Source organism: Nycticebus coucang, chromosome 3, assembly GCF_027406575.1.
Source record: "Nycticebus coucang isolate mNycCou1 chromosome 3, mNycCou1.pri, whole genome shotgun sequence".
In the NCBI taxonomy this organism is placed as follows: Eukaryota; Metazoa; Chordata; class Mammalia; order Primates; family Lorisidae; genus Nycticebus; species Nycticebus coucang.
Window position 1 is genome coordinate 121,419,507 of NC_069782.1, and position 20,710 is coordinate 121,440,216.

Here is a 20,710-nt window from a genome sequence, read left to right on the forward strand (position 1 = left end):
CTGGCGCTGTAACCACTGTGCTATGGGCGCCAAGCCCAGGGCCTTGTCTTTTGAAAAAAGACCAGATGTACAAAACAACTTCTTACTTTAGGGACCAAGATTGCTGAGGGAATTTTTCCTACATTTACAAAAAGAAGTATTTGGTTTAGGCCTGCACTGAAAGTGACAAGTTGGAATGTTTCCCTTAAACTTAGTATTACAGTTCAGCCCAAACTATCTTAATAACAAAAGGTTTGACCAGTAATAGCAAAGAGGAAAAATGCGATGACCTGGGCTGACCCTGGGGGGCCAGAATTATATAGAGATGAGAGCATATGCAGTTAAGGCAAAGTCCTTTTTTGTAATTACAAACAATACTAAAACCTGATTTTATTCCATGCACACTTCTCTGTAATGCGAGAAAGAAAACTTGCAGGTACTGTTCTCAGTGCCTGGCCACACTCCAGGCATTTATCTGTGGGGATCCACTTGGACCTTCAGACTTGATGTCAAGATTATTTTATTTTTTTGATAGAGTCTCAGTGTGCCGCCCTCGGTAGAGTGCAGTGGCCTCACAGCTCACAGCAACCTCCAACTCTTGGGCTTAAGCGATTCTCTTGCCTCAGCCTCCCAAGTAGCTGAGACTACAGGTACCTGCCACAATGCCTAGCTATTTTTTGGTTGCAATTGTCCTTGTTGGTCACCTGGCCCTGGGTGGGCTCAAACCCGATGCATGTGGCTGGCGCTGCAGCCATTGTGCTACGGGCGCACAGCTGTGAAGATTATTTTAAACTGAAGATGTCAGAGATTTAACGGTTGCAAAAATAAAGTTTCAGAACTTCCTTTCTGTACCTAAAGGCAGAAACTTCTGAGAGCGAGGCTGCCATAAATCCCCTCTCTGTGGGAGCTTCCCTGGCAGAAAAGATGGAGCCTGTTGGCACCTGCACAAACATCACGAATATTATCTCCTAAAACTCATTTGTCTTTCCTAGGGAAATCATCTGATCTTCCCACAGAAGCCTGTTCTCCCCCACCCTTTCCCATATTAAGTCAGGTATATAAACCCCTGGGACTACCACAAAATTTTCATTAGGCCTGTCTCACAGCTGTAAATGTCTACATTGGCAACAAAGTAAAAACAACTGGGAGTCAAGAAGGCCTGCTGCAACCCCAAGAAAAGCCTACTAACTTCTCTCTCCTGGAGGGAGCAGCTGCTTTTATGCACTTCCATAGGTATATGGATAAGCTTTTTGATTAGCAGGCCCTCAATCACTGAACCCAGGTTAGTAAAGGAAAGAGTTTTTTCTCCCAACAATCCTTTGAATAGCATTAGGACCCATCACTCTGGACTCCGGCACCTCTATCAGTCAACAGCCTTAAGTAGAACTGAACAGTTATAGTTAAAATGTGGGTTTTTAAATCATACCTAATTTAAATTATGTGACTAATTTGGGAGTGTTTATATGAATATCATTTTTCTTGGCAATACATGTGCCAAAGATGTAAAAGCTGAATGTCCATCAGTGTTTGCTGGTGATGAATTTTCTTTCTTTCTTTTTTTTTTTTTTTTAGAGACAGTCTCAGTTTATCGCCCTCGGTAGAGTGCTGTACCTCCCTCCTGGGCTTAGTTGATTTTCTTGCCGCAGCTTCCCAAGTAGCTGGGACTACAGGCGCCCGCCAGAACGCCCGGCTATTTTTTTGTTGCAGTTTGGCTGTGGTCGGGTTCGAACCCACCACCCCTCGGTATATGGATGGGGCCGGCGCCCCACTCACTGAGCCACAGGCGCAGCCCTGAATTTTCTGCAAAGCAAGTACCTTACCCATAACCTGCTGTCTTCACTACAGTCAGGGCCGGGCCTGCCCCTCTACTCAATTAGCAGGTGTTCAATATGTAGTACCGGGCCTGCTTCACATCTCACGCACAAGGAACGCTGAGGCTGCTAATTTATTTTCACTCCTAGAATAAGGTGGTGGTCACAAGGCACCATCCACTCACCTATCCCCTCCTCATGCCAAGAGTTAGGATAGCAGGACCTTTTTATCAGTGAGTCAGACCTCTGAAGATAGGATTCCATTTGTGGTTTAATGTCTCTTATTAATATTAATAATAAAATCAGACATTTTAAAGGGGGCCTGAAATGTATTTCTCTCCCCATTGCGGTGGAGGGACCAAAAAGGATCCAGACCTCCAGATGCTAAACACTCTCCCCTGGCGGCACGGGGAGCTTCAACTCTGGCCTTGCGAGTTCCCTGCAGGGTTCTGGCAGGCTCTGCTGCTGCGGTTGGCAGCCAGGGCTAAATTAAGACGCGCAGAGCGGCAGCCGCGCAGGGGCCGGTGTGGGGTCCGGGGTGCGCTTACCTGCAGGGCTGCGGCGACGAGTAAATGGGCCACCTCAACAGGACGGGGCGGGGGTGTGGAGCAGGTGGCACTCGGGTTTGGGTACCAGCTGCAGGACGGGGTGCGGTGAGGAAGACTGGGGGTGGGGAGGCCTGGCGGCCCCGCTTCGCCGTCCCCGCCGACGCCACCGGCCCCCACCCGCCCCCATCGCCGGGCGCAGCGGCCCTGCCGGGTCGGCGTCGCGGGTGGGGCGGCCGGGAGGGTCCGGTTTCCGGCTCGGGGGCCGCCCTGCCCTCCCTCCCCTCCCCCCCCCCCGGCCCCAGGGCTCGCGACCTCGGCCTCTTCAAGGCGTCCAGGGCGCCTCCTTGGCAGCCGAGGGAAGTCGCTGGCAAGCCCCCAGCGCGCTGGTTCTCTACCTTGGGGTGATAGCCTAGGAATTTAAAAATATCTGTGCCCAGACCCCACCCACACCCATTGACTCAGGTGGGGGCGGGGAGGACGCGGGCTCGCTCTGGTTCCGAAAGCTCCCGGGGTGGGGGTGGGGGTACGTTTGTTTGCGCAGCCACTGGCGATCCGTTTTCTGGAAGGATTGGTGAGCGCCCTGGAGAGCGCTTCCCGCACGCCCAAAATCAACACGGGATTGTGAACAGACCCATTTTATGAAAACAAGCGGAGAGCCTAGTGTGAAAGATAAAATGAAAGTGGTATGCTTAGCTCTTCGTTGGCATTTTGGTTATGATTTGGGGAATTGGTTTCATGTGGCAGGTATTGGCATTAAAAAATCCAACTGCCCCTCCAAACACCGTGGAAAACACATTCACACGTGTCAACAATCAAATACTTGTGTCTATTCAATGAGTGTTATCTGTGTCTGAAAAAAGGTGAATTTTGTTGTGCTTAATTTCCTGTAAAGTGATGTGTCCGAAAAGCAAAAACGCCTCAAACAAATCAGAATGTGCCAATGTTCCCCATAGAAACCGTATCCTCGAAGCTATCCCTCAGCAAATGCAAAGGATGACAAGTGTCAGTACTTCATACAACTAGGTTTAATAAGTTGTTATTACAGAAAAAAATGAATCCAAACTACAAAGTTTAAGCAGTTGTAAGCAGTAGCTGCGGTGAGCTCCGTGTTTAGTCACAGTACTGTAGTTCCATACAAGCAATTATTAGTCCAAGCCCCAAAGGCAGAAGCTGAGTAAGGGTTACTAGCAAAAAACAATCTAAGAGAACAGGTAATAAAAGGTACAATACATTTAAAATTAGTTGTTAGTTGAAAAACAAATACAGAGATCTTAGCTGTGAACACTCTAAAAGTTATCTCCATTATTTAGACAGCAAAAATACAAATACCTAGTACTTTATACCCCAACAGAACTATACCCAGGAAAGAGAAGTTATCCCCTATTAGCACCCAAGTTTTCTACTTGTTGCAATTAACTCTGTCATCATCCAAATTGAAACGTCCCGGAATCATGTGTCTACTTCTTGACCCATTTGGGGGGTATAGAGTAAAGTCAACAGCATTAATTATAAAATACTCTGTGGTAAGATGGAACACCATTGCAGCTGAGATAGAGAAGTTTGGTTATTATAAAGGAAAAAAAAACAGAAAGAAATGTTAGCTGACATACTCTACAAACTAGTGAAAAGGCAACATTCCATTCAAAGAAACCAGTTTTAACAAAAGATACTTTTTCACTAATCTGTGACTAATCTTTCACTCAAACCTTGCAAAGTAGAGATGTCACAATACTCAAATATTAAGGTAGGAGCTTTACCCAGTTAAATGCCATTTTGTTGCTAATAGACTAGATAAAATGAAAACTAGCAGTTCTTTGCTAATTGCATAAATGCAGTATGTTCTGCGTCAGCCCATGCCTCACTAACAAGCTATAAAACACAAGATATAGGCAGAAATCTAAGCATAATCTTTATACCACTAAGCAAGAATTTTCCAATTTCTTTTCTTCTGTTCCTAATCATTTATTTGTACTTAATGTAAAATTCCAACCAGTAGTACCCAATTTAAGTTAAAATTTTACATCACAACTTGATCTAATCTATATATTATTTACAAAACTGAATACACAGAGCGTACCCAAGAGGCGACTCTGGACACGCGTTTCTCCGAGTTATTGATGAACCTCGCCCCGCGGCAACAGAACTGGAAGAGGCCATCAACGGCTAGTCGAAACACATCCTCTATCTAGAGCAAGTCATTGGCTGTTCTGTTTACGCAACACCAGTTTTGCAGTTGTATGATTTTGTTTTGATTTTAGGTGCCATTGCAATGACACGCTGCCTTAACAGCACAGCTTCCAGGTGAGGAGGGTGTGAGGGAAAAGCAGGAGGGCAGGAAGATCATGCACGGGGTCGCCACAATAAAAGGCAAACGAGGGGCACCGTGCCAGGGAGCAGGCAGGTGTGGAGGACGCAGCCGCACGTACAGTGGTCACGTCCCCGCGCGCCGTCTCAGTGCTGCCCCGCGAGTCTTGCAGGGAGGGAACGCAGGTGAGACAGCACAGTCCAAGTCTCCACCACCCCGGAGGTGGTGTCCTCTTAGCGTCTTCCCTCGGCTCAGAGACGTCACCACTGTAAATGCACGTTGAAGATTCAGCCTGGGAGAAAGGCATCGTCTCACACACGGACAGCAGTTGATGGCAGAGTCTCACACACAGACACAACACAGGACAGAATGAAGAGTTAGAGGGGGAAAGCAATGGAACATTCTGTTGACCTGTCCAGGTTTTAAACCCGGGGGTATTTCAGTAGGGTGACTTCATTATCAGGGCCACAGATTTGGCTGCACCTGGTGTTGTATAAATCCACTGTGACATCCCTAGAGAAGTGTACTGTGACATCCCTAGTCTTACGCTAAACCACTGTAATAAAGGAAAAGGCTTGTCAAAATCTCACATCTTCTGCTCATTCTGTCATTTTATTACCCAATTATCCGTTACATTTCCAATCATTTTACATAACCAACCATTTTCATCGTCCTCACACTATTGTAAACCACATCAGCAAGTTAATACATAAAGCTTTGCATTTCAAAAAACTAGACACTTTAGTAACAATATTACAAAGGTTTTAGCTTCAAAAATAACTGAAATGAAAAAAATAAACTTTTAAAGAATTAGCATCATAAAATTAATTTATTCCAATAAAAATACAAAATAATATTATGACATTGACCAGATATGAAAGTCCCTCCCAGAAACAACTCTATTAATGATTGAGAAAGCACTCCTTAAAGAAAATACGAAATAAAATGAAAAATATGTAAATATGTTTAATTTTTTTCTTAGCAAAAAATCTTTCTAAAAATAACAATGAAAATTTGTCTCAGTACAAAGGCTACATTACTATTGAAAAAATACCAGCATGAAGAAAAGGTACATATTTGACAGTAGAAAAATGATTTCAGTGAATCACAATGTCTAAAGTTTGCAATGAAAATAAATCTGCAATAAAGATTTATGCCTTTTTTCTTTTCTTTTTTTTTCTATTTTTTATACAAACAGTACAAACAGTATTGCACATAACAACAAATAGTCGAGGTTAGGTTATAGCCTTCAAAAAATCGACTAGTTCAAGTGTCACATCAAGGAAAGGCCACAACAGGACCTGTGTTACCCAGGGGCTTCCCAGTCAAGTTGCAGGTCAGAACACCTCTGTGTTTTAAAAAATAATTTCTTTTGAAGGACCCTCTGTTTTAATATAACATTAACAACTTGGGGGCACATTTATTTACAAAACAAAAGGGAACATGTTATAATTTAATAAACTAAAAAAGTTCTCTTTAAAAAAATACAAACAGAAGAACTCTTTCACAATCCTGGTCAGTCGTGCACAATCAACACTTGATTATAAATATACAAATTAAGGGAAAGTAGTTTCCACCATCTATTCACAACTTTCAGCACCAAATGGAGTTTATTTTTTGTAACCTATTCTTCATGACAATGATTTTTTTTTTGCCTTCACTCTAGCTTAATGCTGTACAATCTTCCAGCTTTTAAAAAAAATCTCAGTGTTATTTTAGTACATGAAAGAGGGGTGCTTCTTCAAAAAGTTTTGCTTCTTTCACATAATTAGGTAGATTTCTGTAGGTTAGATATGATCTTTAATATTATAGTTATAAAGCTCTAACGTCTTCATTTTCAAAAAACACAAATAAGCATGAAAAAAATAAAGTTACCCATCTGTTAAATCATTTTCTTGCAGAATTAAATTAATATATATTTTTTCTGAATAAACTTACTTAGAAAATATCATTTTCTTTCCTATATTTCAAAATTGAGGTATTGCAAAAGATCATGTCAGTCAGAAAGCATGCCTTTTTCCTTAAAAAGAAAAAAATCTTCAGCCAACTTTTGAAAACTGTCTAGAATACAAAAAGTAGTAGTGCATAACAAAATGTCTTGTACAGATGAAAAAAACCCACAAACATAGAAAAAAAAAAAACAAACAAAACCACATCTGGGCTGGAAAAAAGCAATTATTACCAAAAGCCCAGAGGTAACCTCAAAAGGGGAGGATTCTAATAAGCATTTTTAATCTAGTAAAAAACTATTTTCCTTTTTGAAAACAAACTATAGCTTGAGAGCCAGTAATTGCAACTAAACATGGGAGAAAAAACAAAAACGAGCAACACTAATTTAAGACAGTACAAGGACATCACAGCACATGAAACCTAGCGACTTAAATCTATTCTGCAGTGTCATATCCAGTCAGATTGTCCCCAGAATTCCAAAATATAGGAAGAAGATTAAAAAAAGATTTACATAGTCTCACAATCATTGTGTGTGTTTATATATTACTATCTGCAGCTCAAGAGTGAATGCTAAAAAAATGTCCATGGTAGTACTAGCAGGTCTTAATACTATTCAAGCTTTACAGGATAAATCCAGGGAATTAAGTAGTAAATTTCTCACCCAGACAACCAATTCTGCCCAGGCCATCTTATTTTGTACAGACATTTCTTTAGCATCACCATTACACAACTTCCTTAAAAATGTGCCTAGTTTGTCAATCTGACAACTTATCTCTATATACTGTATATATTCTTAGTGTTTGTAAGCTAAGATGAGCTCTTTGGTTTTCTGGACAAGGTCTGAAGCTATGTAAAATGGTGCAAGCACTACGAGATTGTAACTAAGAGCTCATGTGTTAGTTATTAATATACCATTTATGAACTGTCAAGTTCGTTAATGTCTGACACAGAGGCTTTAAACAGTTAAATTTGATCACAGTTAGACATAATCACTTTACTATATAAAATAAATTGCACAATATATAACAGAGCACCGCAAAGTACTTCATCTACCATCCACAAATTTGCTTTAAGAATATCCTACACCTAGGTTTTATATTGTTGTAATATAGGTCATTCTGTTATGGGCTCTTCCTATTCAGAAGCATTCCATTTATTGAGGCATGCCTTCCTCCAGTCAATTACCAATTCTTTGAATGAAAAAAATTTTTTAAAAAAATGAGTATTTTATAGCTTATATAGATTCTTAATTTGTGCATTGTGGGAAGGTTTTATACTAGACATTGGATATAAAATTTATTGCATGCAGCAACCTGATTAAGTAAACATGCAGTCAGAAATAGTGACCTTCCATTGAAGCTTTCTGAAGTCTATTCTCATCTCCTTTCGGCAGCTGACTCTATCCCTAAATCACAAAAGTGTGTTGTTGGGTTTTTTTTTTAATTGATACCTTAGCCTGAATAGAGTATCGTGGTATTAATAATACCATTTTAATAGCAGCAAAAGCTATTGCAGCATAAATTTACATAACACTAAAAGATCTAACCAAAATCCTCAGCAAAACAAAAATCAAACATAAAAGAAAAATAAAGATCCAGCTTATGAGGTATCCTTACAAGTCAAAATAGAGAGCAACGAAAGGCTTATCCTTACTCTAAATGACCCCAACTAATGATTGCTGAATTGTTGTGAAGTTTTTGCTACATCTGCCACCTACTCACGAGTATTACCTTTGGTAAGTCTTGTCCTAGGGGCAACTCTCTAAGTTTCTGAAAATAAGTGCATGCTCCAGTTCAAACACAATCAGAACAACAACACAACAACAAACAAAAGAGTCACAGACATCAACCTGATGGCCGCTGATGAGAATGGCAGTCCATCCTGCCACGAGTGACAAATCCATTATAAAAAATTAAGGTACCAAGCAGACAAAGGTGTGAATCAAAGTGCAAATCAGTACCGTTATTCACTCTGCAATTCTGCATTCTACTGGACACTGAGTTCAGTAATATGACTGTAAATAATAATAATAAAAAGACCCATTTCTTCTTTAAAAATCAAGAACGAATGCACAGATTTCCAGATCACTGTAAGCCCTGAGGCAGTGCCCTCTCTTTTCCCTCATTGTTATCTACTCCAGTACGTGTGGCTGGGTTGGCCCTGGGCTCAGCTCCAGCGGAACGGGACGTGACGAGGGCGGTCGCCTCCCTCCTTCACCAGCGGTTTGTGAAACTCCCGCCCAGCACGGGAGTGTATGCTTGCCCAGCAGTATTCGCAGTAATACTGCAGACAGGTGACGTTGGCACAGAAGAATGGGGCAAACTTCCCACCACAGCGTGTGCCCTGGCATTCGTCACACATCTGATCATCCAGCACATATGGCTTCACTTCAACCTGGACCCAAAGAGGAAAGACAGGGAAAAAAGGTTTAGCAAAGCTTCCTTGTGTTTCTTGCTTCTCACAGCATAGCTTAATGATACGCCTCCATCAGATACCAATTTGAACCCTGCTAATATGGGGTGTAGCTGAGCGGATGGGCTTTGGAATAAGCTCCTTGATTTACTGGTTGTATGACATTAGGCAAATTCTTAACCTCTCTCTGTGCCTCTGTTTACTCTACCTGTGTATCTGTAAAGCGGGTGTAACATTAGCACACACATACGTTTACACGTCTCACACAACACAGAGTTGTATAATCTGTAAGTGAGGGTTAGGAGAGGCCGTGCATAAAAGGCCCCATCAGCTGACAGCCCACACGAGGGCGTTTCAGGTGAGGAGCCAGCAGGGACAAAGGCTGGAAGCAGAAAAGGACAGGCCCAGCCTTGGGCAATGGTTTGGCTGGAGCCTGGCCTGAGGGGAAGAGGCACACTGAGGCCAGAAAGATGGGCTGAAGGGAGATACTACTGTGAGGTTCTGGGCTTCCGTGTTTAAATGACAAAGTGTTTAAAAAAAAAAAAAGTGTTTTTTTTTTTGAGCCAGTTGCACTCAGTAGCCCTGGGTTAAGTGCTGTGACATAGCTCATAACAACATCAAACTCTTGGGCTCAAGTGATCCCCTTGCCTCAGCCTCCCAAGCAGTTGGGACTACAGGCACCTGCCAGAAGGCCTGGGTAGTTTTTCTTTTTCTTTTTTTTTTTGTTGCAGTTTGGCCGGGGCTGGGTTTGAACCCACCACCCTCGGCATATGGGGCCGGCGCCCTACTCACTGAGGCACAGGCGCCGCCCAGTTTTTCTATTTTTAGTACAGTCGGGGTCTTGCTCTAGTTCAGGTCGGTCTCCAACTCCTGACCTTAGGCGATTTGCCCACCTTGGCCCAGAGCAGGATTGGGAATTTCAATAGAGAACTTTTCATCATAGCCCTTTAGGGGGCATTGTAAAATCCAAATGAAACAAAGCTGTATGATACAAAAATCAAAAGTAGAGAAGAAAAAACGTAACACACTTTCCCCCCACTTCCCTTTCTTAGAACCTCAGAAAAGAAACACCACTAACCTTAATTTTTTCATCCCAAATATTAGGAACCATTGGGAGGCGGAGGCGAGAAGATTGCTTGAACCCCCAAATTTGAGGTTGCTATAAAGCAGGTGTCCTCAAACTGCGGCCCGCGGGCCACATGAAGCAGTGTGAATTGTATTTCTTCCCGTTTTGTTTTTTACTTCAAAATAAGATATGTGCAGTGTGCATAGGAATTTGTTCATAGTTTTTTTTTTAAACTATAGTCCGGCCCTCCGACGGTCTGCGGGACAGTGAATTGGCCCCCTGCTAAAAAGTTTGAGGACGCCTGCTATAAAGTATTAACACCCTGGCACTCTACCCAGGGCGACAGAGTGAGACTCTGTCTCAAAAAAAAAAAAAAAAAAAAAAAAAAAAATTAAAAAAACAAATATTACAAATATTAGAATAAACATGAAGGTGAATCAGAGCCAGTTGGGGGAACAGCGCCCCCGCGTCTGTGGAGACAAGGACATGTCGGGTTTTGAGATGAGCGAACTGCCTGACAATTCAGGAGAGGCCCGCAGCGTGTAAGTCGGGGCACACAGGAGGGGGCCGGGGTGGAAAGCATGGGAGTGAGCGGGAAGGGTGGGACTAGACACTGTACTTTTCCGGTTCTTCTTTTCCTAGCCTCTAGAAACTTACCTGTAGCCATGAGCCCACAGGGCCATGGGCCCATCTGCCAGCCAGATATTTCTACTTGGAAGACCCACCCAACAAGGCTTGTACCAGCTCTTGGCTGCCTGGGGAAATGTCTTGTCTTTGCTTTACTGGCCCCTTCCTCCTGTTTCTCCCTCCTCAGTCTGACAGGTTAGTGCATGGGCTTCAAAACACATCTCTTACATTCATCTGCGTAGTGAAAATTGCAGTGGCTCTGAAATGAATCTGCTCGGGCTCAAATCGAGGCCACTTTAGTAGCTGTGCAAACTTAGGCAAGTTTCTGAGCCTCCATTTCCTTATCTGCACAGGGGGGAAAAGAAGAGCTCCTATTTTATAGAGTTCCTATGCAGGTTAAGTCAGTCGGACCACATAACCAGCGCCTGGCATTTCATAAGCACTAAGCAGAGCTATCACTGGTCTTGCTTCCTTAATGGTCTATCACAAGTCATGCTTGGATGCTTCAATGGCACCTATACTGGCCACCAAGTTCCAGCCCTTCCCATGCTTCAATATACAGGTTGATATTTCGATGATCTTCCACAATGTTCAGAGTCAAAAGGCACTGGTTCTTCATGGCCTTTAGGATTAAGCTCACCTTCCTTAGTAAAACAGAGTATTCCCTCTCTCCTAGGACTTAATACTTCATACTCAGAGCCTCCAGGCTTTGCCCAGTCTCTCCCAACCTCGCCTTTAAGAGGTCTTTATTTCTACTTACACTTGCCTCCCACTTTAAATGCCCTCCCTACCCCTCCTTAAAGCCCAAACACTGACATACCCAATGAGGCCATTCGTTCTTTTCTTTTTCTTTCCTCACATAAAGTACTTTTAAAGTAACACTTTGGTGGCATGTAATACACTCATAATGTGAGCAACCACTGCTTCTACCTTGTTTTAAAACACTTTCGTTACCTAAAAAGGAGACCTCGTACCCACTGAGCAATCACCCTCCTTCACCCCAACTTCCCAGCCTCTGGTGATAACAACCTGCTTTCTGTTTCTATGGATCACCTATTCTGGACAGTCTGTATAAATGGAATCGTAATATGAAACCCTGTATGTTTGGCTTCTTTCGCTTGTTGCAATGTTTTGAGGTTCACCCACACCGTAGCATGCAGCAGTACCTTATTGCTTTTTATGCCTAAATAACACGTCAGAGAGAGAGAGAAAGAGAGAGAGAGAGTGTGTGTACGTACACACACACGACATTTTGTTTATGCATTTATCTGTTGATGAATATTTGGGTTGTTTCTACATTTTGGTTTCCACGAATGGGGCTATGAACATATGTACTTTTTGTTAAGTACCTGTTAATTATTTTGGCTTTATATCTAGGAGTGCTTGAACATACAACAATTCTATGGTTAACTTTTTGAGGAACTACTAAATTGCTTTCCACACCAGCTGTATCATTTTATATTCCCACTAGCCAAGTTCCAGGATTCCAGTTTCTATATACTTACCAATACTCACTTCCCATTTTTGTGATTATAGCCACGCTGGTAGGTATGAAGTAATAGTAGCTCAGCATAATTTTGATTTCCATTTAAGGACTAATTATGTTTGCCATCTTTTCATGTGCCTTCTGGCCTAATGACTAATGATGTTTATCATCTTTTTTCTGGGCTTATTGGCTATTTGCATATCTTTTTCTAAAAGAAAGGTCTATTCATAAGAAGGTGGAGGCAAGAGAATCGCTTGAGCCCAAGAGTTTGAGGTTGCTATGAACTATGACACCATGGCACTCTACCTAGGGTGACGAAGTGAGATTCTGTCTCAAAAAAAATAATAAAATAAATAAATAAATAAATAAAAGTCTACTCAAATCCTTTGCTCACATTTTAATTTTGTCTTTTTCTTATTGAGTTGTGAGTGTTCTTTATATGTTCTGGACACTAGACCTTCATCAGATATATGATATGATTTGTAGATATTTCCTATTTTGTAGAATTGCATTTTCACTTTCTTTTTTCTTTTCTTTTTATTTTTTGAGACAGAGTCTTGCTATGTTCACCCTTAGTAGAGTGCTGTTGCATCACAGCTCACAGCAACCTTAAACTCTTGGGCTCGAGCAATCCTCTTGCTTTAGCCTCCCACGTAGCTGGGATTACAGGTGCCCGCCACAACGCCCAGCTATTTTTTTTTATTTTTGTGGTTGTCGTTGTTTTAGCTGCCTGGGGCTGGGTTTGAACCTACCAGCCCCAGCGTATGTGGCTGGTGCCTTAGCCGCTGAGCTACAGGCGCCAAGCCCCTTTTTATTTTCTTGATAAAGTCCTTTGATGTACAAAAGTTTTAATTTTGATGAAGTCCAATTTATCTATTTTTTCTTTTCTTGCTCCTTCTTTTGATGTCACTTCTAGGAATCCATTGCCAAATTCAGAGTTTTGAAGATTTGCCTCTATTTTTTTTCTAAGAGTATTATAGTTTTAGTTCCTATATTTAGGTTGCTGATTTATTTTGAGGTAATTTTTGTGCACAGTGTGAGGTAAAGGCCCAATTTCATTCTTTTGTATGTAGACATCCAGTTATCCCAGCACCCCTTGTTGAAGAGGCTCATCTTTATTCACTGGTCTTAGTAATCCTATCAGAAATCAAGTAGAGTTCCAGCTATTTCAGTCCCATAGGGAACTATTCTCTCTTCCCTTGAACTTCATATTCCATGTAACTCATCTGACATTTCTTATGTATGCCATGCCCTGACTGGCATCTCTCCTTAGCTGCAAGCAACTACAGAGTCCTGCAGTGACACAGGAAAGTGGCAGATTCAGGAAAGAATGTGGCAGCCTCCAAGGGGACTCTGCAGAGATTGGAGACTCCAAGAAGAGGGAGCTATAGGCTTGTCAGCATGTAATTAACCTGGCCTGAAAGGGGACTGTTAGCAGAAGTGGGGCATGCAAGGAACTGGTGGCAGCCTGCTTTTCCACCTGCAGTCTAGCTGAAGGCTACTGAACTTCTATCTCCAGGTGGATGCTACCACTCAGTGCTCCAGCAACCCATCTGAACTCCAGTAAGTCTAGAAAAGGGGATCCAGGAGCGAGAGGAGAGCACTGGATAAACAGAATTCACATGCAGTGCAATAAAGCTGCTGGAGGGGATAGGCAATAGCCATTTATAATATATAGAAATAGAAGCGTACTTAAGGACATTTAAATCCAGCACAAAATAGACTTTCTGATAATATTTTTTAAAATAGGTAGTACCCACAGCACAATGGTATGGAGCCAACCACATGCAGCGCAGATGGTGGGTTCAAACCTGGCCCTGGCCAGCTAAACGTCAATGACAACTGCAACAAAAAAATAGCTGGGAGTTGTGATGGGCACTTGTAGTCCTAGCTACTAGGGAGGCTGAGGCAAGAGAATCGCTTAAGCCCAAGAGCTGGAAGTTGCTGTGAGCTGTGATGTCACCGCACTCTACTGAGGGTGACATAGAGAGACTCTGTCTTAAAAAAAGAGAAGAAAATAGAGATTTAGGAAGATTAAAAAGCAGCCTAAAATGGCAAGAAGTAGAAGAGAAATCCAACCCAGGGAATTTACTCCAGAGTCTGTATTATTATTTTTTTTTTTTTTTGAGACAGAGTCTCACTTTGTTGCCCTCAGCTATAGTGTCAGAGCTCACAGCAACCTCAGACTCTTGGCTTAAGCGATTCTCTTGCCTCAGACTCCCAAGTAGCTGGGACTATAGGCGCCCGCCACAATGCCAAGCTATTTTTTAACTCATGAGCTCAGGCAATCCAGCCACCTTGGCCTCTCAAGTGCTGGGATTACAGGTGTGAGCCACTGTGCCTGGGCCATAGTCCGTATTTTTTGTTGTTGTTGTTGTTGAGACAGAGTCTCAAAAAATATATATACATATTTTTAAATAAAAAGTTACTGGCCAGGGGTAGTGGCTGACACCTGTAATCCCAACACTCTGGGAGCTCAAGGCAGATGGATTGCTTGAGCTCACAGGTTTGAGACCAGCCTGAGCAAAAGCAAGACCCCATCTCTACTAAAAATAGAAAAACTGAGGCAACAGGATCACTTGAGCCCAAGTTGGAGGTTACTGTGAGCTAGGATATTACAGCACTTTATCTAGGGCAACAGTTTCTCAAAAAATAAAAATAAAAAGTTACTTTAGTTTTTATGTGAAAAATGATACTGTGGTTACATGGAGCTTTGTTTTCCTCTTTAGCTTTATTTTATTTATTTATTTTTTTAGAGACAGAGTCTCACTTTGTCGCCATTGGTAGAGTGCTGTGGCGTCACAGCTCACAGCAACCTCCAGCTCATGGGCTTAGGCGATTCTCTTGCCTCAGCCTCTGAAGTAGCTGGGACTACAGGCACCTGCCTATTTTTTTGTTGCAGTTTGGCTGGGGCCAGGTTTGAACCCGCCACCCTCAGGATATGGGGCCAGGTGCCTTACTCACTGAGCCACAGGCACCTGCCCCTCTTTAGTTCTTTTTTAAGCACTTAAATTATTTTTTATTGACATTAAAGTCATATAAAAATTACCATTTTAAAGAAAACAATCCAGAGGCATTTAAAACATCCACAATGTTGTGTAATCACCACCTCCATCTACTTTCAAAGCACTTCACTGCCTAAAAAGAAACCCTACACCTCCAATTGTGTTTTTAAAATAACTCCTTGTGGTGATGCAGTAGCTCAGTGGGTAGGGCCCCGGCCACAGACACGGAGGCTGGTGGGTTCAAACTTGGCTTGGGTCACCTAACAACTCCTTGTTAGAGATGTATTCGAATAATTTAAACGAATTACTTCAGGATGAGATAATATGATGTCTGTGATCTGCTTTAAAATAATCTGGAGTGAAAGTGAGAAAGTAGGTAAGAGGAAACAGATAATTACTGAAATTTGATAAGAACACTGTATGTTGATAATTATGATAGTGGGATGATGGGGCGCATTATCTTATTCTCTATAATTGTGTATGGATTCAACCTTTTTATTATTAAAGAGTTTTGAAAAATTAATGAACTCATTAAGTCATAGATATGACTTTTTGACTAAATAAGGTATCAAATGAAAGGAAGATGGTCCCTGCTGAGATTCAGTTTAGCGTCCTAGAAGATTTGAGTGGTAGATATTTCAAAGCTCTGTAAAAAAATAAATCTTAAAAAGGAAAAAAAAAAAAAAAAGGTGCAGTGCTGATGCCTATAATCCCAGCACTCTGGGAGGCCAATGCCGGTGGATTGCATGCGTTTACAGGTTCGAGGCCAGCCTGAGCAACAGAGCGACCCTTCCTCTAAAAATAGCCAGGCATTGTGGCGGGTGCCTGTCATCCCCAGCTACTTGGGAGGCTGAAGTAAGAGAATCACTTAAGCCCAAGAGTTGAGGTTGCTGTGAGCTGTGACGTTATAGCACTCTACTGAGGGCAACACAGTGAGACTCTGTCTCAAAAAAAAAAAAAAAATAATAATAATAATAATTTAATTTAAAAAAATTAAACGGTGATCCCTATTTCTTTTTCTTTCTTTCTTTCTTTTTTTGTAGAGACAGAGCCTCACTTTATCGCCCTCAGTAGAGTGCCACAGTGTCACACTGCTCACAGCAACATCCAACTCCTGGGCGTAGTTGATTGATTCTCTTGCCTCAGCCTCCCGAGTGGCTGAGACTATAGGCGCCTGCTACAACGCCTGTCTATTCTTTTGTTGCAGTTTGGCTTGGGAGGGGTTTGAACCCACCACCCTCGGTATATGGGGCCAGTGCTCTACCCACTGAGCAGTGTTTATCACTGATCACTATTTCTTATCCTTTGCTCATAGAAATGTTAAGTGTGGGGTCTTGGTATGTGCCACACCTTTTGAGGGCAAGACACAATTGTAAGAGGGTCTTTACCTAACAAATGCAATCAGTGTAACCTGGTTTCTTGTACCCTCAATGAATCCTCAACAATAAATTAAAAAAAAAAAAAAAAGAAATGTTAAGTGTTACATTTTGAATAACAAACTAGCAAATTCTTAAAATTAAAACCACATATGGTTTAGCTGGGCACAGTGGCTCATGTTTGTAAATCCTCACACTCTAGGAGGCTGAGCTCCGGAGTTTGAGACCAGCCTGAGCAAGAGCAAAACCCAGTCTCTACAGAAATTAGCTGGGCGTTGTGGTGGTGCCTGTAGTCCTAGCCACTTGGGAGGCTGAGGCACGAGGATCACTTGAGCCCAAAAGTTTGAGGTTGCTTTGAGCTATGATGCCATTGCACTCAACCCAGAGTGACAAAGTAAGACTCTGTCTTAAAAATGAAACAAACAAACAAACAAAAAAGAAACATTCTCTCTGACAGCTGTTAGGAATGACTTACATTAGTTTGAAATATACTTTGGTAATAAGGAATTTAATTTCTTTGAATTTTTTAACTCACTTGGCTACTTGGACCACAAAGCATAGCTATCACTGATAAAGAGATGTAAGGAACACAAAAGGACTAATTTAGATATAAGCCAACCAGAACCCACATGCCATGACAGATAAAGTCTCCTATATTGGGTAATCAATGATTAGTTAAGAGGGTTGCAATTACAAGACTCAGTCAATACAGAGCATTTCTTTTTTTTTTTTTTTTGTAGAGACAGAGTCTCACTGTACCGCCCTCGGGTAGAGTGCTGTGGCCTCACACAGCTCACAGCAACCTCCAACTCCTGGGCTCAAGCGATTCTCTTGCCTCAGCCTCCCGAGCAGCTGGGACTACAGGCGCCCGCCACAACGCCCGGCTGATACAGAGCATTTCTAAAATGAAGGTTAGAATACTTTTTCTAACCAACAGGAGTAAATGACAATTCCAGTTCACCATATTTTAAAATAAATTATTTAAATCTTAGAAATCTAAGGGAACATATCACCTCAAATAAGAATGATAAATTATACTTGAACTATAATGACTTCATTTGAACAGTACATTTGGGACCCTCACTGCTCTATCATGAGTGCATTTAGAATCAGTTCAAATCATAGTTCAAACTCTCATTTGGGTTTTGTCTGTTAAGAAGTTAGGTCAGGCTCAACGCCCATAGCATAGTGCTTATGGTGCCAGCCACATACACCAAGGTTGGTGGGTTTGAACCCAGCCCAAACCAGCTAAACGACGACAAATGCAATTAAAAAAAAAAAAATAGCCAGGCATTGTGGCAGGCGCCTATAGTCCCAGCTACTTGGGAGGCTGAGGCAAGAGAATCACTTAAGCCCAAGAATTGGAGGGTGCTGTGAGCTGACACCATGCACTCTACTGAGGGCGACAGAGTCAAACTGTCTCAACAACAACAACAAAAAGTTAGGTCAGTCAAATCTACACGCTATGAATCCCTAGAGTCAAATCAGAGATCAATAAAGCAATAATGCATAAGTGTTTTGTTTTTTTTTAAAATATACTATGCAATGGCTAGGAAAAGAGCACCACTGAAAACTAGACAGCAGCACTGTTTAAAAAATTAAGGGTTGGCAGGGCGGCGCCTGTGGCTCAAGGAGTAGGGCGCCAGTCCCATATGCCGAAGGTGGCGGGTTCAAACCTAGCCCTGGCCAAAAACCACACACACACACAAAAAAAAAAATTAAGGGTTGGACCCAGCATAGTGGTTTGCACCTATAATCCCAGCTACTTGAGAGGGAAGATCTCTGGAGGCCAGAAGTCTGAGTCCAGCCTGGGTGACACAGCAAAATTCCATCTAGACTAGCGATTCTCAACCTAGGGGTTGCAATCCACAGGAACTACATTAAAGGGCCACGGCATTAGGAAGGTTGAGAACCACTGATCTAGATGGATAGATACATAGATAGATGGATGGATGGATGGATAAAAAATAGATTAAGGGTTCTGTACAAGTGTCCCTGTTTCCAGATTTGGCCTCAGTGTGTGAGCCTGGGTATCCCATGAAAGAGCCTTGGCTCACTTACCAAGGCACCAACATAGCTTCTTGGGAAACCCATTCTATTTGAGGTGCTGAAACTTTTAAACATAATATGCTCATAATCTTTTCAGCATGTGCCATAGAATACATCTATCCTGGCCTATAAAACCATAGTAACCTCATTAACAGTTCTACTAAACGCAGTGTCTAACTCAGGTTCACTGGCAGACAGTACTAAAGAATGTCTAAACATAAATTTTTAGTTTTTCTTTTTTTTCTTTTTGTAGAGACAGAGTCTCACTTTACTGCCCTCGGTAGAGTGCCGTGGCAACACACAGCTCACAGCAACCTCCAGCTCTTGGGCTTATGTGATTGTCTTGCCTCAGCCTCCCGAGCAGCTGGGACTACAGGCGCCCTCCACAACACCCGGCTATTTTTTTTGTTGTTGCAGTTTGGCCGGGGCTGGGTTTGAACTCACCACCCTCGGCATATGGAGCTGGCGCCCTACTCACTGAGCCACAGGCGCTGCCCATAAATTTTTAGTTTTTCAACTGACTATGAGCTGGAATCCTGCTGTTTAACAGATGCCTGGGGAATTAAAGTAGCAACGTGAAAAGAGCTTTCCCCTAGCAACAAAGTTTTCCACAAATACAGCAAATTTATAGTTATTGATTTTAGAGGCAATCTGGGATAGATTTTTTAAAAATCACAAGGGAAATAGTTTGGAATTCACTTTCTTTTTACTTTACAAAGGATGAGACTTAGCATTTTTGATATTCTCAAGTGTTAGGGGACAAACAGTTTTAAAATTACCCTGTGCCCTTCCAATAGTTCAAAACCCATTTACTGTTATAGAGCAGGGTTTCTATTTCTATGTCAGCACCTGTGCCATATGTTTATAACATGCAAAGACATTGGTGGTTGCTCTGTTTAGCCTTAAGATTACTTTTACATTAAACACAGAAATGCCAGCTGACAGTGTTCTGTATTCTTGCCAGGCTGTCTGGGAATGGGGCTGGACATGTGGGTATAAATTAGCCCCAAAGCAAGTGCTATTAGATGAAGAGTGTACCAAGTGGAGAGCAAAGGGCAAGAAAATTGTTAAAAGTCCATAAAATACATAACTACCACGGCATCACTCCCTCAGAGTATAGAGGTGACAAGCTCCCTGCCTTTATCACATCCTCTTGGGCCTCTACTCCAAAAGAGATTTAGAACAGCTCTTACAACTAAGAATAAGCACTCACTAAGAAAGTGCTGGCTGACTGATAACCACCTCACTTCTGGGGTTAAGGAACTTGAATGCTCTATTGTGATAACTACTAAGAAAGAGGTCAAAGGCCTTTTCCCAATTACTTATCTCACAAACAATCTCTACATTCAAACATGAGCAGGAAAAATTTTAGTCACTGTAATGAATTTTCATATTAAAAATGCACAGGAGATATGAAAAGATAGAACAGAACAGGAGAGATCAGAGGTCAAGACTAGGAGGGAGAGCCTGGACAAAAAGCTTCCACTCCATTCAAAGAAGATCTTTAACTTTCTTTAGATAACCCAAACCTCCTTTAAAAACTATTTCTAGTCGAGAGCACTGAGACTCCCAGTGCTTCAAAATAAGCCTACGTAGAATTAGTTCAGACAATATTTGAACATACCATAGCTAGAAAGCTTTCAAGCCAGATCAGGCAGGAGCCAGTAAAGGCAGCAAGATAAAGTCTGGGTTCTAGAGTCCCAGACTAAGGATCAGCGCAGAAATACCTGGGAAAAGGTCATCATCATCCTCATTTCTATTCCTATTGAGTCAACTTATATATTCCAGCTGTGGCCAGGGGCAAAGTATAGTATTAGCAGTACTTGTGTTAGTATGGTTCCAAAGTCTCTCTCTCTCTCACACACACACACACACACACGTATTTTTTGCCCCACACACGTATTTTTTGCCCCAGGCTAGAGTGCCATGGAGTTAGCCTAGCTCACAGCAACCTCAAACACCTGGGTTCAGGTGATCCTCCTGCCTCAGCCTCCTGAGTAGCTGAGACTACAGGTGGCTGCCCATGATACCCAGCTAATTTTTTGTATTTTTAGTAGAGACGGGGTCTCATTCTTGCTCTGGTTGGTCTCAAACTC

General features: G+C 42.1%; 1 protein-coding gene across 5 annotated transcripts in view; it reads right to left on the bottom strand.

Moving 5' to 3' along the window:
• Positions 1–3,345: 3,345 nt before the first annotated feature.
• Positions 3,346–20,710, bottom strand: part of CPEB3 (cytoplasmic polyadenylation element binding protein 3) — a 190,859-nt gene continuing 173,494 nt past the window's right edge. For all 5 annotated transcript variants that reach the window (XM_053582708.1, XM_053582712.1, XM_053582710.1 and 2 more), the window contains one exon: positions 3,346–8,987. In XM_053582708.1, coding sequence (XP_053438683.1) covers positions 8,760–8,987 — 228 coding nt within the window. In that variant the 3' untranslated portion in view covers positions 3,346–8,759. The remainder of the gene's footprint in view (positions 8,988–20,710) is intronic.